We start from the raw sequence: 25,053 nt of genomic DNA, 5'->3' as shown, positions 1-25,053 counted from the left end.
ATATTTATTTCACATATTTCAAATGGACACAAAGGAGGCCATCCATTTTAATGTTTCCTAGTCAATGCTGATTTTCACTTTTTTATTCAGTCTTTCGTCTGTGTTCTACGAAAAAGTTTCATTCGGGAAAAAAAAACTTATTTTGGTAAGAGCTGTGAACAAAAAATTATAAAAACTTTTAAATTGAAAATTTCTATACTGAAAAATAATGTCGTGTAAATTCTTATTGTTTGTGTTCTTTTTGTGTAAAGCTTGCTTCGAGTTTTCATCATGGCCCGTACCAAGCAGACTGCTCGTAAATCTTCCGATGGAAAGGTTGCCAGGAAGCCGGTGGCCACCAGGCCTTCCAAGGAACCAGCTTCCGGTGAGACCAAATTAAAGAAACCCCATCGCTATCGTCCTGGAACTTTGGCTCTTCGTGAGATTCGTCGCTACCAAAAATCAACTGAGCTTCTCATCCGCCGACTGCCATTCCAGCGCTTGGTGCGTAGCATTGCAGCTGAAATAACATCTGATATACGTTTTCAAACGGCGGCCTTAAGCTGTCTCCAGGTGGGATGTTCTTATAGTTGATAAACTCATTTATAAACTGAATCTTTTTTAATTTTTCACTTGCAGGAAGCGTCTGAGGCTTATCTAGTGCGCTTGTTTGAGGACACTAATCTATGTGCCACCCATGGCAGGCGTGTGACCATCATGCCCAAGGACATATACTTGGCACGTCGCATTCGAGGCGAGTCCTAAGCAGACCCAGGTACACGATAAACACTCAGTTTAACTAACATTTTAATTTTAACAAATATTTAACATACAACTAATAACTACTTGCATGCTGCTCCAAATACATTTGAACACGCTGCACTATTTCCATATTTAATCAAAGGCTTCCTTTCGGGAGCAGGTTATTCGTAAAAAGGTTGTTCAAATTATTATGAAATGCCTGTTGGCATGTAGGAAACCCCAAACTAAACTCGTAGCCAGAATAAATGACCACTTATCAACGTGTAATGAAATATGGTGCCTCTCTGCTGCCATAAAAGATAGCACAGGCCAGTCTCCCCCTTTGTACTTGATCCTGGTCAGCGGGTTTTGTCGTCCTGGCATGTCCGTATGAATTATGCTGATGGTCCCACACAGACAGGACCACCTAGTATCCTTCCTAGCATCGTTGTGGGTCTCATTTATTACATTTTGGCTTTTTGACAGATTGCTAAGCGTACTGCTAAGCGTTTCCGCACTAATTTCCGTGTCCTGCAACTATTCCTTGTCCTGAACAAGTTTAAGCAGTGAAAGAAATTGATTAAATATTTAATTTTAATATGATTTTATATTGGTTTTTAAAAAATCCTTTTAATAAACAGCAGTAGGTAGTAATTCTTCAACAAAATAATATATTTCTTTTTAGAAAGAGAACAGAATTTATTTCAAGTGTACCCCTGACTGACTGGCCAACATTAAAAGCCAAAAGCAAATTACTCATCACATCAACGGGCCAGTAAGGATTCTCCATGCTACCCCTGCCATTCCAAGCTTCCTTTTTATTATGTATGCCATGTACAGGGATTTTAATAAATCGTTTCCTATCCTATCCGTCTCTCCTCGGCCAGGACATCCTTTTTAGATGCACATTTTCTCTGTCCGGGTTTTTATTAGTTTGTCAATAAAGTGCCAAAAGACGTTGATTATGATCGCCATCATATATGGCCATGGCCTGTCTCTCTTATGAGTTATCCGTCTGATGGCCCCGCAGGCCAGGAAAATTTACGAGCCCAACTCGAAAGCATTTCCACAGATATATGAGATTGTTTATTTCCTTCCGTTTGCCATGCTTCTTAACCTGTTTCATCAGGGATGCAGGGAAGTTGTCCTTGTGTTTTCTATCTTTCAAGTTCAAATGGAAAGGATACTTATCAGTTTTCGGAGATGAGAAAAGTTTGAGCCAAGTTGCCGAAAGCGAACAAACATAGGAATTTAGAAAGTAAATTACCACACATAGTCGCTAGGACATAACTGAGCTTATTACTAGTATTTAGTATTGTTCATAGTAAAATATTGATGCCTAATAATAAATTCTTACATATCCGCACTTCAATCTTGTGGGAGAAAACACATGTAATCCCTGTTCAAGAGACAAGTTTCTTACATTTGTGTCCATGTTTCAGGAGCCACTTCCTTCACAGGGAAGAAAGGGAGTTATCTCTCCTTTGTGTACATTTTGTAATGAATTTTTAATGCATTTAATGCAGCACGTGTATGTATTTCACAGAACCAAGCTGGGGGGGAGATTTTTCCTTAATGAAATTAACTTTTTCTTCTTCCAACCTTTCCCTCATTTTCGGCTAAAAACTGTAATAAGCAGATGCCTTGGATTTATTTATAATTGAATTACTTTTAAGTGGCTTTTAAGTGGCGAATAGTTAAGTAGAATGCAATTTAATTAAAAACATGTGAAAATGTTGTGATAGATAAAGGTTTATTAATTCAAAACGGTTGGGGAGTGGCATTATTTCAATTCATATCGAAGGATTTCTGTGGCATACCTCAACATTTTTGCAGCATTTTAAAAAGGTTAAGGGGAAAAGGTAAGTTTTGACGGGATAATAAGGTGCTGCAGTTATTAACCAATTTTATATGGAAATTTAAATAGAAAACCATAAATATTTGCTATTCGATATCCATTTAACTGAATCAGCCACGCGTCTATGTAAATGGTAATCACAGTTTGGAATTTAATATCTCGTTTTGATTGACACTTGCATGTGTCGTGATTGAAGGCGGAAACGGACGTCATGACCGCCGTCGAACTTATGGCTTTGCGGGTGGCCAGGTTAACATAATTGCCCCAGAGTTTCCATTATAATCGTCATCGCCAGCTTAATCCGTTAATAACACATCATTTTTGGTGGTCGCTGAGGTATCCCGTTACCAGGTCGCGTGTCGCCGGCTGCAGGAGCAGCAATTATGGCCATTTAATCCGCGGCCACAACAACGGAGCAGAAACTACAAATTGGTTTAGGCATTCATTTGCCGCCTAAGTGGCCAGCAATCGGAAGAGTCCCTTCACACGCACTCACGGCACTCATCCCCTTTTTATAATAAAACCTGAAAGGGGTGGGTTTTCGTGTTTGTGAATAAGGGGAAAAAGCAGCGGAGCCAGTGATCGTGGATTTTGTTGCAGCCTGAAAGTATGTAATCAACAACTGAGATTAATTTAAAATTCGACATTGTGCAAAAGTGTAAAATATATATAAGTGTAATATTAATAAACTAAATAATTAATAAATACAATAAAGATTAATTTAAGAAATAAATGGAACCTTTTTTAATATTGGGCAAATCAAATTTGAAAAATTTCATAACTAGGTCAAAAAAGAATTAATTTGAATTCGGAAACCATCTGTATGTTAGTTTTTATGCGGGTAATTAATCTGCATACTGAATTTCTACAAAATTTAGAGAAATTAAAATTTTTGTAAATTTTTTAAAATTTTAACGATTTTACCCCTTATAAAATTGTGAAATTTCGAAAATAATTGCATAATTTTATTTTTTGACCGGACATGGATAGATCGATTCGGCTGTTTTTGCTGATCAAGAAAATATATAGTTTATAGGGTCGGAAATGATTTTTAACCATTTTATAACAAAAATAAAGATTTTGTATTTATTCAAATTTGGCGGTTTTCTGTATGGCGGTTTTCTACATGGCGGGTTTCTACATGTCGGTTTCTACATGGCGGCAACTGATCGTCATTTAAATTTGAAATGGCCGGTCAGTTGCCGCCATATAAGCTAACAGAAAAAATTGTTGTTGTAAAATAATTTGTTGTTGTTGTTGTAAAAAAAAAATGTTGTTGTTGTTGTTGTATATTGTTGTACAACAATTGTTGTTGTTGTAGGCCCGAGCGATGCTTCAATTTGGTGCAAAATCAACGATTTCTGATTTGAGGTACCAGGCGAACAGAAAGCAGCAGCAAGCAACTGCATTTTTGGTGGTCAAGAGTTGCCAGATCGATCGCATATGCCATCGATCCGGCAACGCTGGTTGCCGGCCAGCTGAAAATTTCATCGATCTGGCAACGCTTAACAGCCTAATGGTGCCAGATCGATCGCATATGCCGTCGATCTGGCAACTCTTGACCGCCAAAAATGCAGTTGCTTGCTGCTGCTTTCTGTTCGCCTGGTACCTCAAACCAGAAATCGTTGATTTTGCACCAAATTGAAGCGTCGCCAGGGCCTACAACAACAACAATTGTTGTACAACAAATTACAACAACAACAACAACATTTTTTTTTTACAACAACAACAACAATTTTTTTTTACAACAACAACAATTTTTTCTGTTAGCTTATATGGCGGCAACTGACCGTCTATTTAAATTCAAATTCAAATTTGGCGGTTAATTTGAATTGCGGCAAGTGATCGCCCATGTTAAATTCAAATTCAAATTTGGCGCTTACTGATATGGCGGCAACTGACTGTCCGTTTAAATTCAAATTCAAATTTTGCCGACGTTAATGGATTATTTTCTTTTGTTATTGTAAGTAGTTATTGTTTTACATTGATGTTGCTGTAAACGAGTTTTTGTTGTTGTAGGCATAAACTAGAACATTTTGGACATTTTCAAATTTTAAAATAATCGTAACTTAGCCAAAAATGTCTTAATTTGAATTCGGAAAAAACTTTTGTGCTAGTTTTTTTTTGCTTAATAAATCTGCATTCTCAACTAAAAATTTACAAAAATTCAATTTTCTTGTCGAATGTTGACAATTTTAACGATGCAATTAAATATATAAAAATGTATGTATATATCTATGTACTTACCTCAGCATCCAACCCTTGCTATTTTAAATAAAATAGCAAGTCTTCATTTAAAATTGTTGTATTTTTTATTTATTTTTCTTTTAAATCTTTTTTTATGCATTTTTTGTTGTTGTTTTTTTCTCTGCAAATCTTACATTATATTTATGCGCGCTTTATTTCATTTACACATAGACGTATTATAATGTATATATATATATAATTTTTGTTGTCTTATGAACATATTCATGAGATCATTAATGATATTTATATGTATATTAAAATATTACAGCATAATGTATAAAATGTACAAGTTAAACAAAGATATCGTCTGCTTTCGAACACATAAAACAGAAGCAGAAAAATGCTTAGAACTCTAAAACTGAACTGACCAAATTCTGAATCAAACTTAGGATCGAAGTTACAATATATGTATGTATGGTATGGTATTATATGGTATAATATATATGCGAATACACGTCATCGTTTGTCACTGTTTTGGCACCAAACAAAAAATTCTAAACAACAAATGGCATTTGATTCTATGATTCGAACTGCACTGCTCTATATAAATTTATATACAAAGTCGATACAAGTAACGATACTTAAATTTAAAAACGGATTAAGTCGCATTGGGTCAAAAATATTTATATATATAAAAATTCATTATTGTGTGTTTGTTTCGTTCTCTGATTTTTTCTTTTGTTTCTTTTGCTTCGTTTTTGTGCTTTTCTTTAACTTTTTGTTTTTGTTTCGAGTATTTATGGCAAACCAAAAATCGAATTTTTCATCGAATTTTGGGCGCAAGGCCACAAAACTTTACCGAGATCATTGTGAAAACTAATTAGCAATGAACCGGGAAAGGAGTTCGGGACAACATTTTCCGGTTCATTTGTTGCAAAACAAATTTACAAAAATAATTTTTCATTGGGTTTTGGATGTACATATATGTAGTTGTCTGAGTGTTTCTATCGTTTTGTTTTTTTTTTTGTTTTTTTGTGGTAATACAAATTATGTTTCAATACGGGAAATGTTCTATTGTCTGGGATTGGCTTGGGTTATGTGAGGACACTTACACTATACAAAATTAATATTGCTTTATATATATATATTTATATATACAATTACAAACTGGAGTCCGGGTAGGACAGCTCAAAAAACTCATTAAATCGAAACTTAAACTTCATTTAGAATTTAAAACTAAAACGCTTGGCGAACTTAACACTAAAAACCTTTCGTTACATTATTTATTTTCGGTTTCTCTGCTTAACTTTTCACGTTCTGCTTGATTTTTATATAACATATTATTTCTGATTGTAAAAAAACGGTTGATTGTATTATCTGTATATTGTATAAATCCATGAGATCAATGCGATTTTTGGGAATTGTTTTTTCTTTTCTTTTTGATTTTGATTATCTCTTTACTCTCTCTTCGCTATGTTCGCTGTCATGTCACGGTATTCGATTAGCATTGGAAACGCCCTGGGAAATTCGAAGCAAAACAATTGTTGAAGTTTGGCAGCTTTTCATTAACATTTTCCTTATCCTTTCATTTCTTTTTTACTTTGGCTAGCTGAGCGGAGATCAATTTCCATTAATTTCCATTTGTGAGAGATCATTTATGTGTGCATTCCAAAAAAGACTGTGTAAGAATAATGGGGAAATCCATATATCTATGTATATATAAATATTTTCCTGACCAAATTTCAAAGTTTCTTGCCGTCCAACTTCCTGGGCGTGTGTTTTAAGCTTAAAACTACAAAATTGTGAGACCAATTTGAAGATGATGATGAACAAACACTGATAAATCAAAAAAAATTACAATTAAACATAAATCATAAGAAATTTAACTAAAAAATAACACGACATATAAACCGTAGACACAAAACATCACAAAAATGGCATAAAAACTATTTACAAAATTAATTTAAGTTGCTTTTCTTTTCATTCATATTTTTTTTGATTTAGTTTTTTCTCCTCTTTTTTTCTTGTTTGTTTTAACAATTAAAGCTAAGTGTGTGATTTTTTTTTGTGGGCTTGGCTTACATTTACAAAAATTCTACTAGTTAAACATATATTTAAAATATATTTTCTTTTTTCGTTTTGCTTGCAATTCGAAATTACAAATGCGAAGACATTGAAATTGCTGTTTATGTATTATTTTGTTCTAAATTAGAAATACAATTTTTTTGTTGTGGTTGAAGAAAATGCAATTGGAAATGATTAAATGCAACATAAAAAAGCAAAGATTATCAAAAGTATCTCAAGAATTGGCAGTAGTTTTTCTTTCTCTCTCTCTCTGTCTTATTTTGTACTTGGTTAATTTAGTTTGTAAATATTTCTATCGTTTTTTCAAAAGGTTGTACAAAAATAAGTGTGATTTTTGAGTCATTTGCCAGTCTCTAAGAGTTTTCATCATTTTACTTTGAGCAGTTTGAATTGTTTACTTTGAGGAAAGCACTGTTTCATTATCGTTTCAGATGTATATATATATATATATATACTTACAAAATGCAAATAGACAGAGATAGAATACATATATTGTTCTTGTGTCCCGTCAACCTTCTTAACTTTACACACACACACATATTTATCTGATGTATATATAACAATCGCTTTACGAATTAATGACTTTGCTGATGTTCAATAAATTCGTTGCACTTATTTAGGGTTTCGCTATAAATCTTAGTATATATATGTATATATAGATCAATCGGCATACTGAATTCACTATAGATCATTCGATTACATTCGTCTTCGACTTTGTTTTCCCTTCTTGGCGGTGGTTTCATCGCGCCGCAAAAAAGCCACAGCCCATGGCCAAAACGAAGACAGTCACCACGGTGGGCCAGGTGAAGCTCTGGAAATAGAGAGAAAACAATATATAAATAAGATTGTATACAAATAAATTGAAATATATACAAAATTATTGACAAACAAGCTTTAATTTAATATTCAATTTATAGGATAGCAAGTCCTGGCCTCATATAGCTCCCTTGTGTGGCATAAAATAAGTATCTAAAAACCACACACACACGTGGCCATAAAACCACCCTCTAAAAATCCAACTCGAAACGTAAATCAAGCGAAACTATTGACTCTGCCCAGCGGATGAACTTCACTGTGGTCTGACCCAAATGGGCGGTCAACTTTTGTCCGGTCAATGGTGTAATTATTTTTCTATACAACGCACTTGACTATCTATCCCTCCCTTCATCCGAGCAGCACCCGCATCAATGGTTATATAATTTACACCATTTATTTGTCCAATAATCCACGCTTCAATGGTCGCTGTGTGGTCGAGGAACTGATGCAGCAACCACCAAATGCAAATTTTTGGTTTGCTTTTCATACGAATTTGTACCAAAATTTTTGGCCCCGATTTTATGTGGCTATATTTTGTTAGGACCTTTGAGGTTAATGGCATGTGAAAGACCATCAAACATGTGTCTAGATTTTTGGGTTTTTGTCACAGAAATATCTATGTATATGAAATCAATATTCTAGTTTAGGAAAATCTCTAATTAAAAGCTATTGCTGATTTATCAGGTTTTCAAAGAAAAGTGCGTATTGAAAAAGTATAATCTATAGCTATATAGAAAACTTTTGATAGATTACAGAATTTCTCACGCTCTCATTAAGCAGCTGAGACAGTTCGTATATATATAGTATATATAGTCTCGGATAAGGTCGAATCCCAGTGAGCCGAGGGAGCTTCCCGATTGCAGCTCCCCGACAGCCTCACCAAGGATGAGCCCCCACAAAGCGATTGGCGATAAGACTTTTGCTTTATGCAATTAAACAAAAAAAACAACAACAAATCGTAACGAATAAAATGTAATAAATTATAGGACAGAGACTGAGTGTGTGTGTCATGCAATTTGCGATTGAATTTCTTCAAGTTTTGCATTTCTTTAAATTGCGCAGGCAAGAAAAAAAAAACTAAAAGAAAAAAACGCGACGCATAAAATGTGTAAACTCAAAGGCCCGACTTGTAACTATACAGAGGCGAAACTTACTATATAGTTTCTATATAGAGAGGCGCCTGACATGATTAACATAAAGCCAGAGACAGGAGTGACAACAAGACTGACTCGACTGACTGACTCTTTCTCCTCCTCGCTGCGCAATTAATTTTTATCACACATTTAGCATGTGCACTTCACTCCAGCGAAAAATGTATCTATGTATCTGCTGGATCGTTGCGACTCTACATTTCGCGTGTGGCAATTTGTCATTGCTTTTTTTTTTTGGGGGGGGGGGAATGAAAATGATATTTTTAGCCTTATTTGCCTGAGCCTTTGAAAAATGTTTGCCACGTGCCAGGGATTTCTGACTAGCAGATGTTTTCTTCCAGTTAGCCGAGTTAATGAACTCTCCCTCTCACTTGCCTGATTATGTTATAATATAATTGCTTGAGTAGAAGGCTCTAAAATGTGGAATTTTTGTGGGAAAAACTGTATATAACATTACTTTAAAATATATATTAAATATTATAAATTTCTTACCTTCTTTTCAGCCTGTGTCCTTTGTCGCTCCCGCTCCACCTGTCGCTGCTGCTGACTGTGACTGCAATTGCTGCTGCTGCTGCTGCTGTTCTCCGTATTATTGGAGGTGTTGCTGGCTTGATTAATATTTTGGCTAATCGTTTGATGATTATTAATATTGCTGTTATTGTTGGCATTATTATTTGTGCTGCTGCTGTGACTGTGACTGTGACTGTGACTATGGCTGTTCTTCTTCTTCCGGGGCGGTATACGGCCATTGAACTCCTGTAAACGCTCCCGTCCGGCCGTAAAATTGTCGTAACGATCATCAAACTCAAACTCCCAACTTGCCTCATGATCGCTCTGATATTCGCGCTCATCCTCGCCCGTCGAGGTCAATCGCTTGCTGTTTGGTGTAAAAAATAAAAAGGAGAAAGAGAAGACGCACTATAAATATCGCTGCATAAGCTATATAATACATATATATATATATAAATATAAATATGTAGGCAAAAGTGACTTGGGAACGTCATGAGCAATTATCAGTAGTATATATGTACATACATAGATGTTCATAATAATAATCCAGCCGCAACTTGGAGACTTCATTAATTAATAAATACAAAAAAAAACTTTTGCGTTGTGTCATGGGAATTTGAAATGGAAATTGGAATCGGAATATAGGGGAATCTGTCTAGCAAATTGTATATTATTTTTTAAGAGTTCGAGGTTCTTTTCTAATCTCTATATCAAAATATATAAATTATAGAGAAGGATTTGTATTGTATATATGGTAAGTATTTTAGTTAAAGAAAACTCAAAGAAATTAAATAAAGATTATTTTAATTGGGAATTAAGCTTAAAATATTCGCATTGTTTGAATCAATATTTATTGATATTTTTATATGACAAATCCAAGTTTAAAAATCGCATAACTAAGCCAAAAATGCTTTAATTTCAATTCGGAAAGCTGTTCTGTGCTAATTTTTATAGCGCTAACAAATCTGCATACTGCGTTTTAAAATTTAAACAATTTCAATATTTTGTCGAATTTTGAAAATTTTAATGATGTAAATTTTATTATTATTAAATTTTCCATTTTCGGAAAAATTTTAAAAATTTATTTTTCGACCGGACATGGCTTAATCGATTCAGCTTTTGATGCTGATCAAGAATGTATATGGTTTGTGTGGTCGGAAATGATTCCTTCACAGCATAACAAGTTTCTGAATTAAATTATACCCATCAAAAAGGTATAAAAACAGACAATTTTATTGAAAAATATAAGTTTTAATTCGGAAAGCTGTTCTGTTCTAGTTTTAATTGTACTATTAAATCTGCATACTCCGATTGTTGATGCTATTGTTAGTTTTTGAATTGAATTATAAAACCTAGCAAAAAGGTATAAAAACAGACAATTTTGTCCAAAAATCATAGTTTTAAAAACGCATAACTCAGCCAAAAAATCATTGATTTTAATTCGGAAAGCTGTTCTATGTTAGTTTTTAATTGATTAACAAATCTGCATACTCAGTTTTTAAATCTAAAAGATTCAATATTTTGTCAAATTTTGGCAATTTTAATGATGTAACCCCTTATAAAATTTTCAATTTTCGGAAAAATGTCAAAAATGTAATTTTTGACCGGACATGGTCAGAACGACTGGGCTGTTAATGCTGATCAAGAATATATATGATTTATGGGGTCGGAAATGACTCCTTCACATAGTTTCAAGCTTCTGACCCTGAAAAGGGTATAATGAACTTGGAATATTAAAGATATGTAAATAATATGAATATAAATACAATATGGAAATCTATAGCTTATAGATACATTTTCTTTAATACATTTTAAAAGATTATTGCACATTTTCTGTATAAGATTTGCATTTCAAATGAATATATATTTCACTCTATATAACTCTCTGAAGAATTTATAGCCTTATCGAACTCGGTTTAGCCTGCAATTAATTCCCCAAAATCCTTGAATATCTCACACATTCCCAACATCTGTATCCCGTATCCGTATCTGTATCTATATATCTACTCACCGTCTGGCCGCATCAGACTGGCTCCGCTGCAGACGCATCTTGGGCGCCAGTGGTGTGGACGCCAGCGATGGACTATGGACATGATTGTGCCACCCGAAGGCCGCCGAGGAGGTCGAGGTGCCGGCACTGGCCGTGTTCGGTGTGGGCGGTGGCGTATAGGTGGCATAGTAGGGCCCATAGCCGGGATGGAGCAGGTGGGGCGACTGCTGTGGATAGCTGTGGCTGCAGTGCATCGCCGGCGCTGACTGTGGCGGCTGTGGTGGCATCGGTTGCGGTGTCGATGGCGCCGGGTATGGCAAATGTTGCTGCTGCTGTTGCTGCTGTCTATAGAAGTTGTACTCCTCGCCGGAGGAGAAGCTCACGCTGGTGCGGGGAGTGCGCGGATGTGGATTCGGATGGCCGTGGGGAAAGAATACATCGCCGCCGGTGTAATTGCAGGAGGGGCTCTGCGGTGGCGGATACTGGAAGATTTGAGGGGCTGCAATGAAAAGAAATGATTACTTTAACTTATTTACCATAAGAGTATTTATTACAATTAAGTTTACATCATAATATCATCCTGTTTTTATTTATAGTCTCAATATAATCATACAAAGATGAAGGTAAACAAAGGCGACATTGGGCCGAGTCAGTGACAATGTAGGGAAGTGTCTAAGGTCGGGGGGCTTTGTCTGGGCCATTGTCTTGCCAAACTGCCACTTAGCCGGCTGACTGACTGTAAAAATGAAACAAAACCTGCAGTAATTATGGCAAGAGTCCTCACCGATCATAAAAACAGACCATAAAAAACGATCACAGGTAGCACAAATTAAAAGGGAACAACTTTATACATTAAGATAAATATATAAATATCTACAAAAGGTTCCTCTGATTAAGTAATATGGCAATATAAAATGTATCTGTTTGCCAGTTGAAATAATTAAAAAACCATTTTAAACTTTATTTGTTCACTTGAGACCTCTACTGATATTTATTCCAATCTGATACATATCAATGTACAATCGCAAACACTTGTTTTCAGCGTTAAGTATCTTTGTATCTTTTAGCAAACAAAACACTGAGAACGTATCACAGCCAAAATCTACTTGAGAGATTGAAAAGTATCTCAACCTGCCAACAAGAGATCACACAGTACTTAGCATCATTTATGCATGTAATAACGATACAAAAGCGTATCTGTATCTTCTGTATTATTATTCTTGCTATTTTTTTTTAGCTCTTTGCAATTTCATGCAAATCGAAACAACAAAAGCGTTGATAGGTAAATGCGCTGCTAAGCTTGGCCACTTGATATGCGCATAAATTGCAATAAAACTGGGGGAGTTGGGTGTACATTTTCATCTGTATATGATTTCTTAATGTTTATTTACTTGATAGGAAAAAAGCCATTGGCCCAGCGACAGCTGATTGATGGTAATGCTAGATTTATACAGCAGCCGGCGGCAGAAGTATCTAACAGATACGATAATTACACTGACCGCCTCGGCTAATCCATCTGTCCCTCTGCGGTGGTCAGCCGGCAGATACTATACATACAATAATGTCACTCACTGTCAACCTGCAGGCGGCAACTAATTTGCAATTTGACCCAATAGCCTTGAACTCGAAACGAATCGAAATGAGCCCACAGCTGCTGCTGCTGCTGCTGATGCAGTTGCAGTTGCAAGAGCGAACAAAAATCTGTATTTAATTGCGGGGCCAAGCCGAACGAACGAACCAAGAGCCACTCCTTGCCGAAGCCTTACCATGTGTATCTGTATCTGTATCTGTAAGTTACTGCCAGGCATTTGAAACTAGTTTGCTGGCCAACAGCACCAGCAGCTGAGCAGCAAGACTCACGTGCGCTCACCGCGCGCCATATCGTCGCTTTTAACCTTGAAAATCTGCCAGCCTCAGCTTTAGCTTTAGCTTCAGAAACGAAGCGAAGCCAACACGGCAGGGATCATTACCTGCTGCCTGGCCAACTTATATAACTAGCCATGCCAAGTCGATGCTGCTGCTACACAGCGAGAAATTTCAGTGAAATCGGTCATTAAGTGGAATTTGGGAGGGCAAACTTTATATATCCTTGCAGTTTGTGATTTGAATTAAAGGTCCGTAGAGGAAATCAATCATAATTCAACTTAATATATTCCCATTATTTAATCAATATTTTTAAAGGACAATTTTTACCAAAAAATATGGATTTCAAGATTCGGCTTTTAATGCTGATCAAGAATATATACGAAATATAATGTCGGAAATGACTCCTTCACTGCTTTACAAGCTTCTGACTAAAATTATAAAACCCTGAAAAGGATATAAAAATAAAGCTTGAAAATTGTTTAAAAATGTTTGGTATAAAATAAATAATATTTTAACCCTTACATTTATTTTATATAAAACTTAAAGACCGACATTCTCTTTTGTGTATAGCCTTTATGATGAAATTGACGATCTATAGCCAAAGCCGAAGACAGATAAAAATGTTATTACTAATTGCAAATTGTGTGGAAAATCATTTACCAACCACATTTCGTTTGCTTTCCCATTTGCATATGAGATACATCATATATGAATATATATATATATATAGATATATGTAAGTATATTCAATCGGTGCTGGTAAATAAATCATTCACAGCTCAGTGACTTAATAGTAAGTAGGAAAACTTAGCTAGAATGCAAGTTAATGTGTGATAAGTATCTAAACTTTGTGTTAATATAACAATGTTATCTTTCGGAAATCTTTGAACATAATTGTACAAATTCTATTGTTACGCTAAAAGCTTTAATTAAAATCATTTTGTAGCGCTAATTTGTGCAGCTCACATAGAAATATCCAATTAAAATTAATGAAATTAACACCTTTTAATATTGATTTGATGAATTATGGTAATCATTTTAATTCACACTTTAAAGAGACTTATCTTTTAATGCAGTTTTAAAGTTTCCAGTTATTAAATGATTTATCAGGGAAATAAAAGTGATAATTTGTAAAGTCACAGTTTATAAAGTTTTCCTAACTCGAGCATGGAAATTGTAGTATAAAACATGGTAATTAATGACGTTGATTCGGATTTATTTAATAATTAAATGTAGTATAATGGTAAAAATAGTTTTATAATATTTAATAAAGCTAAAATCACTGCTTAAATCACTGTTTTTAGTGGTCATCTCTATGAGGTGGTTGGGTCTGCAAGCAAAACTTTAGCAGCCATGCAGATCGTTTACGGCACCTTTGCAATTTTTATGATCACAACTCAATGCGGGCAATGCAATTGTTGTTAGTAAGTACTTTGGTCAATTGTTGTTGTTTTTTTGTTGTTGGTGACGAAACGTGACCAATTGTTAGAAGCATTGTTTTTTATTCAAACATCTATAGTATGTTTTTTTTTTGTTACCTGCGACAATATGTGGAAAATGTTTAATTGAATTACGAGTACCAGAATCTTGCGATGCTGGACAGCATCAGCAAAAAACTCGTAATTATGTGTATAATTTACTTTAATTTTCCATCGGTTCTGGGCAATGTTGCAACAATTTCTAAGGCCGCTGGGCAACAGCTGAACAGCTGACAAACATCAATCAGGCAACGACAAAACAACGGCCAGAGTTTAACTAAGCAGAACGCCTCAGAAAAGCCTCAAGAACAGCTCCCCCCTCCATCCGTATCTGCTCTGCGGCAGCGGAAAAACGTGAAAAATGAAAAAATGCCTCGCTTTAGTTGCCACACAAAAGAACACACACACGAACACACAACAAATCGTCGTCGTCGTCGTTGAAATGCATTTTTAGTTGTGCCTTTTTTGCAGTTGATTGCAGTTGCAGTTGCAGTTGCAGTTTTGCTACCCGCAGCATATGTTGCTCATTATAACCTTGAAGTGCTGCTGGCTTAATGGAAATAAAGAATATATATATAGGAAAAAATAAAAAAAAAACTACACATAAAAATATACTATAGTCACTGGCAAAGTATGAATAAATACGAGTACTACGGGTACCCGTAATCGTATCTCCAGCAATTGCGTCGCACTTCGAAACGAGTTTTTTGCAAAATGCGAGCTCCATAAGTTGGTCAGTGGAACGGAATGGGAAATGGTCGGTCAGAATATTGGATTAATCAGAGATATAGGGAGAGGAAGCTATAGAACAGGTCGGATATATAGGAAGGAAGTTGCGGTTGAGATCGGTATCATAAGTTAAATCTTATTTAAAGTGCATTATTTAATGCAATTTAAGAACAAAATTAATAATAAGTGCATTATTTAATGCATTTTAAGAACCAGAAGTATGCCTCTTTAAGCATAACTGACACAGAATCAAATTCTATATCTTTGTACAAACTTCTCCAGTATAAAAACCTCAAAGAATACCTCATCCCATCTCATGTTTCAATCTTCTTTCCCCACTAAACTCCCAGCGTCAAGTTAAATCTTTCAGCAAACTGCAATCTTTTCTGGCAAAATCTTGACAAAAACCTCTCGAAACAAGCGGCAACTTCACTTTGACATTGACATTTATTGATGAATATTTAATTTTAAATTAAAAAAAAGAAAAGAATCTCGAAACAAGCTTAAGAGGACAGAACAAAGGAATACTCCACAACGAACTTCGTCTTGAGGTTAAGCAAATATTGGGGATTACAACATGAAATACATGTCCAAAGGAGACCTGAATAATTTGGCCAAAAAGGAAAAACCTCAGTTTACAGTTACACACGCCCACACACGAAGAGGAAGCAAACACACACACACAAAATGGCCATAATGAGCAACAAAATCCCACAAAAATTACATTTAAAGTCGTACATTTAAGGCGATTTGTCGTCTGTCACGATGCGAGATTACTAATTTGGTTGGTCAACTCACATTTCAAGTGAGTTCGTCTGTCCGTCTGTCACCTTGTTTTAATTAGGCAACCAGCTGCTGCACCTGGATGAACGGTAAAATTTCACTCAAGCCCCAAGGTAAGGTGACTAATTAATGACAAGATTCTTAAGGAAATCAATAGAGAATTCGGGAAATAATCATTCTCCTGATAAAGAACACAGACTCTGTTCTGGCTTCTCCTAAAAAAAAAGTTTGTTTAATGCCATTTTGGGGATTTCGATCAAGTTTATATAATATATTGTTTTGTCTCGAATTGAATGTCAATCAGGTGTCGATCTATGTGTGCGCTTTATGACCATATATCCCGCTGTTTTATATACCAATTTTGGTTAGCCGCTAATTAACCATTTGTGGAATGCGAGAAGTTTGTAACAAAAAAGAAGATATATCTCAAAAGAGATATGCGGAAGCTGTTGACAAATCTGGCAATTGGGAAAGTCACATGAGAATGATTCATTCAACCAAAAAAAAAGGAGAAAGTTCTGTTGAAATGTAAGGATGATTCTTTGATCTTGACAAATTTAATTAACTTGCGTAATACCTCGAAAAGAGAAAGTGTCTTTGTTTAAGGATTTAAAGAAATTAGATGTGATCTGCAAATCGTGAGAAGAATCCAAGAAACAGAACAAAGACTGAGGTCATGTTTATTAAGTTCTAAGATTAAAACCCATATCATTGGCAATTTTAATTCCTAGCTTTGATGATTCAATTCAGTCCAGTTATATTTTTTAACGGAGCAATTTTGCAATATTTTCCAAGCAAGGTCAGCTCTTAATGCGTGTGCATAAAAAACTAAATTAAAAACAAAAACGGGGCCAGCAGACACGCAAGTTTATTCTATACAAAATAAATGCATAATAATGCAGGAATTTAATTAAATACTTCAAGAATTAAATGCCGTTGTGAAGCCGCTTTAAAGAATGAGGAACCCGCTTTTGAGGAACAACTGAATAGAATTCCGAAAAATTCCGATTTCAACCGATTTTTCCCATTTCCATGAGAGCATTTTTCTGGAAATAGCTCAAACGCTTATCACGACAGCCCAGCTAAAGCTATGCTAAGATGGGGGAAAATCTATTCTCTATAGAATCTTCATGCTGCTTCTGCTCTGCTCAATATTTTATCAACGACAGACAAATGCAATTTTTCAATTTCCTCTCTTCACTCCGAACAACAAAGGGAAAAGCGCAGCTTAAAAGGCTATAAAAAGCCAAAGGAAAATCAGGCACAAGACACTTTTCCAAGCAACTTATACGATGCACATCGATTGTCAGGAAAACTTCAGTCTTTTGGATTTTCAGTTGTTTGCATATATTTTTTTACAGAGGGGGTTTTTTCAAACTTCTTTCCTTGGAGGGGAATGGAAAACTGGTGAGCATGTGTTTTGTGTCCGGGAAAACATATAAACATGGCTGGGAAAAGGGATAGTAAAATATAACTGGCTGAATCAGCTCAAAAGAACGAGTTAAGATAAATATAACAAGAAAGGAAACTAGCTTCGGGAAGCCGAACTTTATATACACTTGCAATTTGCATTTGAATTATGGGATCGAATCAGGAATTGCTCATAACTAACCATAAAATATTCCATACATTTTATAAGAAAATTTTTACGACAAACTGAAGTTTAAAAACTTAATAACTTGGTCAAAAAGGCACCAATTTTTAATTCGCATTTCTATGTTAGTTTTTGATAGGTTTATAAATCTGCATACTCAATTTACTAACAATTTAAATTAAGTTAGTTTTGACAGTAATAACTAAAACTTAAATATGTATATTTAAAACTTTTATTTACTAAAATAAACATGTTAACTTTTCTAATTTTCCAATAATCTTGGTCATAACTTCAAACAAAACTTGATTTTTTTAGAACTTTAGAAAAAACATGCTTTTAGCAGTCAATTAAACCAAAATCTCCTTTCAGCGACCAGCTGCAATTAACAACGTAAATGCGAAAATTACAATTAAACAATAAATAAATAAGTACGTCAGCCAGCAGCAGCATTCGATCAGATGCAACGCAATTAAAATAATTAAAAATAAAAGAGAGAAAAAACACAATAAAAAACTGTAGCCACAAAACGGCAAACTGCACGTCTCAACTAACAGCAAAAAGTTATTAAAACTGAATGGAAATTACATATGTACATATGCGGCCCCTGGTCGGGCCAGACTGCCTGTCTTCGCTGCGTCACGTCACCCACAAACCACTCGGAGTCGGCGTGCCCGAAGGGTTATCGCCACTCGATCCCACCAATCATCAGCCCCCATTATCCCCCTCTATATGGAAACCGCTGAGCCATCGAACTACCGAAAACTACCCCTTTGGGGCGTACACAATTACACGAGCTTATTTGTTGATTTAATTGTCATTTGGCACTTTGTTTGCACATTTAGTAATCGCATTTGATTTGTTTACCATAGAAGTGGAAATGGATACTTAGGAATAGGTAAAAGGGGTTCTTTGAATTTGAATTAATCACAAATGAATATAAGATATTACTTCAATATGGTTTTAAAAGGAAGTCAAGTAAATGTTACTTTAAGAAAACCAATACAAGAAAATGTATATTATTAAATTCCCTAAGAAATACCTTGGATTTTACCTTTGCAATTTGCTCTTCCAACTCTTTTTCCATTTTTAGGAAAATTCTTAAAGTTGAAACTTGGGTAATGTCTGTAGCATTTGCCACCTTGCCAATTATAACAAGTAGCCAGGTGTATGCCAACGTGTCTGACGTCTCTGTTTTCTGTTCCTACTGTTCTCTGTGAAGAGGAGTTGGTATATCCTGTTCTTAGTTTTCCGCCTTTTGATACATATCCTTTTCCACTTTTGCCCTGAGCGCATCGCCCAAGTTCCCTTTGTCCTCGGCTGTTGAAAAGGAGTTTTGTCGAGTTTGTCAAGGATGGATAGATGGCATTTGCTTGCAGCTTGTCTAGGCTCAATTTCATAACAAAAACTTGAGCACGTTTTGGCGGCAGGACGAGACTATCCTTAAACCACCTGACGCCGCCCCCAACTTAACCTCGAACGAACGCCTCAATGCAAACAATTTAGCACGGCCCCGGCGGAGACTTAATCAAAAGCCAACTTGGCCAGATCCTGGCAACAGACACACACCTATACACAGGTGAATTGCGCGTTTTTTATAGTGCCTTGAAAGTGTCAAGTTTATGGCGCTGACAGTCGCATTCAGTTGACTTTTTCTTATTAGGCAAAGTGCCTGTCGCCTGGCGGCCATTTAAACTTGAAAAACGTGTAAAGTTCATTGCGCTGAACGATGTTAAATGTTTGTAAACAAAAATCAGAGATGCCAAAGGGAAATTGAATAGTTATAAACATCACTAATTGGAGTATAAAATAAATCGTGGTATTTAGTTCAGCTTGGTTTTCTCTTACAGGTTGCAACATTTAATAAACTTGAGAAAAGGAATACTGACTTATTTATAGAATAATATGTACATATCCCAGCTTTAAAAATAATGTATTTCACATGTGTTGCCAAAAGTATTCAGCTGGCAAACTACTTACGAACTTTTATGAGCAAATAATGGTCTAGTAAATCAATTCCGATTTTTACTATGGGTCGCAGCTGTTTTTTCTCTTTTTCAGAAGATCATCAAAAAGAGCTCAAGCCCAATTTATTAAGGCAGTAAAATCGTAAAAAACTATGAAGTAAAAAACATAAAAAGCATCTCAAAGCATGAACCTAAATTAAACGAAACAATTATCAGAGATTCAAAGCAATTTCCAAGGAAATCGAAGTACAGGGCAAAGCTAGATTCACGGTCAATGCAAAGGCAAAAGCGTAACAACAGAAAAAGCCATAAAAAAATAGAGAAAAAGCAAAATGGAAAAATATATATCGAAGCGCATATAGCTCGGCATAAAGCTTGCTGTATATATATACATATATATAAATCAGCTTGGCAACAGGCCAAAACAAATCGAGATGCAAATGATGATGATGAAAGCAGAGGCGCAACCACCTATCCGCCGCCACTCTTTGGCCGCCCATTCTCACTCCTCCTCCACCACCCCATTGGGGATAGGCTGTACAAAAAACGAAGAGTGCAAAAACTTGCGGTTAATCGGAGCCTCTCTCTCTCTTTCCCTGCCTCATTGGCCACCATCTCACTTGCTTTGTTTTCCCTGCGCAGCACCCATCAGCTGTGCTTTGTTGTTGCCAGGCAGGATGCGGCAGGAGACGCCATTTTTTTGCCGCCATTATGCCGCCTCTTTACCGTTAGCTTCGGCGAGGCATCAACGAAGTTGCCGAGCAAAACAAAATGGTTGAAAATGTCAAGAGCGACAGCGACGCCGGCAGCGAAAAACAACGCCTAGCAGCGCAAAAAACAGCTGTGCGTTGGCAACAGCGAAAACAAAGGCCAAGAGAGAGGCCAGGCAAAAATGATGCGAATTTGCGGGCCAAAACGAATAGGCCAAAAACTGAGGTTAGGTAAGGTTTTATAGGAGAAAAATCAGAGATGGGAAGTATCTATGGGTGGTAAAAGGTACTTTATTTTGTACCCATCAGAAGTACAATGTGTTCCATATAATATTATTATTTATCTTATGAGATTTTAGAAGTATCTATGGTATGTCTAGGGTATATATTCAAGGAATTTTTTTGAATTATAAGATATTTAAAATATTTATACACTTTAAATAAAGCTTGTACCTCTCACATCACTTATTGGGCACAACTGCTGTCATTGCACCCTTTGTTGGCTGCCAATTGGAATGGGATATGTGGCATATGTAAGTGTGTTTGTGTGTGTGCTAGGATGCTGGATGCTGTTGGAGGCTTAATCCTCTCCCAAAACAAAAGGGACTCCCTCTTACTCTCCCTCTCCCTGTGTCCTTCTTCGCCCCGGTTTTTGTCCTTTGGTACGGAAAAGCTCTTTTGGTATTTAGGAATTTTTCGTCGGGGTTGTTTGCGCCTCGCATTTTTAGGCTTTTAGGGTTGCTAGCTGTTAGCTGATGACTAAGCGCTTTTGCGGCCAAAAGTATTCAGCAGACGTGGGATGTACGGAAGAGGGAGGGAAAGAGAGAGGGAGTTAGGGGAACCAGGACAACAAAAAAAAGGGTGCTCGCATCTTGGTTAACGACAGTTTATCCCGTTCTTGTTTCAAGTGCCCCATAGCGTGTTCTTCACTAGTTTCGGGACGTGTTACTATTAGATAAATTATGCACTTGAGTGGCTCACTGAAGCACATGATCCACAAGTGTGGAGCAAAGTCTGGAACAAGGAAGTTTGCTTAAAGCTTTGAAAGCGGGAGGAAATCGAGTTTGAAAAGGGGAAAATTAAAGAATATAATAATAATAAAAATAGTATTTAAATGGTTTTCTTTTATATTCCTTAATGTATAGGAAATATCTTATTTATTACCATTTCTGTTAACTATTTCTCTCCCTTTGTCCCAAATAAATAATTATGAAATATGACATTAAATAAGGAAAAATATGAAACGCCCAAAAACTGAGTCACTTTAAAAACCGAGAAGGGAACTCTCTATATATAATTTTTTGGCTTGACCAATTGTTGCTGACAGTCGCAAAAAAAATAAAAAAGGTAAGAGCTCGAAATAAAATAAAAACAAAAATTTATGGTTGCTGTTTGCTAGACCGCAGCTGGCAATCATCGACAGCGACAAAAATCTATTATGCAAAAGGCAACACACAAAAATTAAGGAACGCGAATGAAAAACCGCAAAGCAAACATGAAAAGCGCGCAAAAAATTGAGATAAAAACAAAAAACTGACCGCACTCAACGTGGCCGAATACAAAAGCTACTTAAAGCACCGTTAAGTCAAACACTTTGCAAATGGGCCCCACACCCTCAAACCCGTTTGCACTGCCCCCTCACCGCACGAGGAAAATCGCGAAAACAAGCTGCCTAAGGTCAAATGGCGTTTAATAATTTTGGGTTAGTCAAACCATAACACAGATACGAGCGAGCACTGCGTTGCAGATACATTTGTATCCAGCAGATACTACACAATATATGTAGGTATACAGTGCACTCAGAAGTAAGACATTCGACTCGAGTCGAGCTTGGCGCGTGCCAATTAAACGTGCTTAGCTTTTTTGCTCCCAGCTCTCTGGGTTTACCAGGCCAGGTTGGGTCTTTATTTTCTCGCTTTTTGCTGGTCCAGCAGCAGCAGCAGCAGCAGCACACGCCCAACATTGTGCCATGAAATACGGCTAATATCGCATGACAGCCAAGTTGGCGGTTGTCTTGCATCTGTGCAGTGGCTCTGACCACCTTAACAGATCTTTGGTCGGGATTGGTGGGAGATTTATGCGCTCATTTTCGGGATATCCAAAGATATTGATCTTAAGTTTTCAAGGCATTTGGATGTGTGTGATTTATTGAGAGTATCAGTATGCTAATAAGACTTAATAGTATAACTATAAGATAATCAGCTAATAAATCGAAGAGTTATTATTATACCAACTGGTATTGTTAACTGAGCAAGTAAACAAAACTGTTTCAAAGATCATTGTAACTTGATCCCTTCCTTGATCAATTCCTTATGTTTACGTTTCTGCATTTTTGTGTCTTCCAGTTTATTTGATCAGCTCAATCCTTCCTCAATTGAATCTTCTCAATTTTCCCCCTTTTGAACTCGTTCGATTAATTTTTATTGAATTACCATTTTCGGTTGCGGCTTCCTTTCGACTTTGGCCAAGTAATTTAATGCAAATTTCGTGTTGCCTTCCGCTCTCCCTTTTTTCTTGAGCTGATAAGCTGACAAAGTGCTGACCTGACCATACACAAAAAACAAAAACAAAAACAACCTGGATAAAGGCAGTTTACACAGTGCTGGGATCACTGGGATGGATGAGTCAACAACCTTGAAAAGTGAAACTTGCACGGGGAGAACTGAAGCAGTTAACAAATAACGTCACAACAGCAACTTGGCTAATTGCTGACCCATTTTAAAATGCGAACGCACAACTTTCTTGCCTGTCAAGATACTTCCTTGTGAATTTGAAACCACATTCATACAGTGTTGTAAAAAATTATTATATTGTAAAAATGTATAATAATATCATCATTGGTCAGAAAATATAGATTGTATAATGATAAATTCTATTTCATTTATTTTGATTAATGGTAATAAAAGAATTCTAAATTATCTTCAAACTTTATCTTGCTGATGATTGGTAATTGAAAATCTGAATAATGGTTATAAAAATGTACAATTTTAAAGATTAAGCTTGTCCTGAATATTATTTCATCTTCTTTATTTGGCACATAAAATAGTTTAAAAATTCTTGTAAATATATATTTCCATCTTGCATTTTACTAAGAAACATTTTCTAATAAAATGTGACTTTTAGTTGGCAAGTTTTTTTTATTATTAATACACAGAACTGTATAAATTAAAATGTGAAGTTTCTATTTATGATTCAATTAATAGTATTTTATAAATGTAATTTTTAGAGTATAAAATCTTAAGGATTTTCAAAATTTTGTTTCCGATTTGATATGGTTTCTTCCGTAAATAATTTAATACTTGTGTTCTTTGTATTTTGACAATATTAAATGATTAAAAATTAAAGATTTTTATGCTCAATTTCAATAGTTAGTTCTATATATATTTTTATAAGCAGTAAAGGCTCCTAATTTAAATCAAAAATTCTATAAATAAGTTCACCAGCAGTTTATGAGATTTTGGTTCTTTAAAAGTTCTCAAAAAATTTAATTTTTTAGATTATAATTCTTTAAGGATTCCCTGAATTTATTTATTTACCCCAAGTAAATTCTTTTTAAAAATCTGAATTTATTTATTTACCCCAAGTAAGTATATTCTGTTTAAAGATCTTTTTAAAAGACTTACCACTCTGCTGGCTCTGATAGATCCTGACCCACTCGCAGAGGGCATAGAGCACCTGGTCGGTGGGCACTGGCGACTGCATCGGCGTCTGCGTGGCCGAGGATGTGGTGTTTGGGGACTGCGAGGCGACGCTGCTGGCGCCGTCCGACGAGGCGGATGAAGAGGACGAAGCGGATGATGATGAGGAGGAGGCGGAGGACACTCCCGACGACGACGACGAGGAGGATGCGCTCGAGGAGTGCGCAGAAAGCGGGGGATGGCTGTGATTGTGGGCGTGTGGGTGGCTGTGCGGGTGGTTGTGTGGGGAGGAGTTGCCCGAGGCACCCGATGAGCTGGAGGCTACGTCATCGGTGCCGCCCTCGGGCAGAAAAAAGGGCACGGCCATTGTAGGTGCGTGTGTGTGTGTGTGAGTGTGGGTGCTTCCTTCCTTTTTTATCCCGTTTCCTTCCTGCCGCTTCTTCCTGCTTTTTGTTTTAGCTTCGCTCTTCTTCGGATTGTTCTTCGCTGGCTTTTATTTTTTGTTTTTATTACTTTTCTTTCTTTTTGGTTTTGTTTTAAAAACCTTTTAGTAAAGAGTTCACTTTAATTGATTTTGTATTTCTTGTGCAAGATTTTGAATATTAAAAACTTTCGCATTTTTTGTGCAGTTTTTGGGTTAGTTTAATTAGTTTTCGTCGTTATTTAATTGATATATTTTTTGTTGTTTTCGATTTATTAACCAACACTCAAGTCAAGTTTTCGCTTAGTTTCTCAGATTCTTTTGCGTTTTTCATCAAGCTTTCGACTCGCGTTGCAACTTATTTAAAAACACAAACAATTTCCGACACGATGATTTCGGTTTCCTACTGCTGCTGCTGTTGTTGTTAATTGTTTTGAGAAGCACTCGCAGACTCAAAGAAAGAGCGTTGTGTGTTTCTTCTGGAGGAGAAAACACGTCTTACTGGCTCCGCGGCTAAAAAATAACTGTTCGGCTCGCAAGGGAGCCTCAAACT

General features: G+C 36.0%; 2 protein-coding genes across 3 annotated transcripts; one reads left to right on the top strand and one right to left on the bottom strand.

Moving 5' to 3' along the window:
- Positions 1 to 183: 183 nt before the first annotated feature.
- On the top strand, positions 184 to 9,731 carry LOC110178949 (histone H3.3A-like). 2 transcript variants are annotated; one of them, XM_086834639.1, is made up of 3 exons: positions 184 to 552; positions 619 to 754; positions 9,321 to 9,731. In XM_086834639.1, the coding sequence occupies exons 1-2, from the start codon at positions 271 to 273 to the stop codon at positions 742 to 744; spliced, it is 408 nt and encodes a 135-aa protein (XP_086690765.1). In that variant the 5' UTR covers positions 184 to 270; the 3' UTR covers positions 745 to 754; positions 9,321 to 9,731. The 2 variants fall into 2 exon arrangements, with proteins under 2 accessions (XP_086690765.1, XP_086690718.1); XM_086834592.1 differs by lacking the exon at positions 9,321 to 9,731 and adding an exon at positions 1,406 to 1,588 and having other exon boundaries at positions 186 to 552.
- Positions 4,868 to 25,053, bottom strand: hid (head involution defective). Its single transcript, XM_020946246.2, has 4 exons — positions 24,065 to 25,053; positions 11,339 to 11,816; positions 9,310 to 9,694; positions 4,868 to 7,661 (listed from the first exon to the last, which is right to left on the bottom strand). The coding sequence occupies exons 1-4, from the start codon at positions 24,444 to 24,446 to the stop codon at positions 7,590 to 7,592; spliced, it is 1,317 nt and encodes a 438-aa protein (XP_020801905.2). The 5' UTR covers positions 24,447 to 25,053; the 3' UTR covers positions 4,868 to 7,589.

Source organism: Drosophila serrata, unplaced genomic scaffold (assembly GCF_035046125.1).
Source record: "Drosophila serrata isolate PLE 108 unplaced genomic scaffold, ASM3504612v1 contig_2, whole genome shotgun sequence".
NCBI lineage: Eukaryota > Metazoa > Arthropoda > Insecta > Diptera > Drosophilidae > Drosophila > Drosophila serrata.
This window is presented reverse-complemented; position numbering and strand designations above follow the sequence as displayed.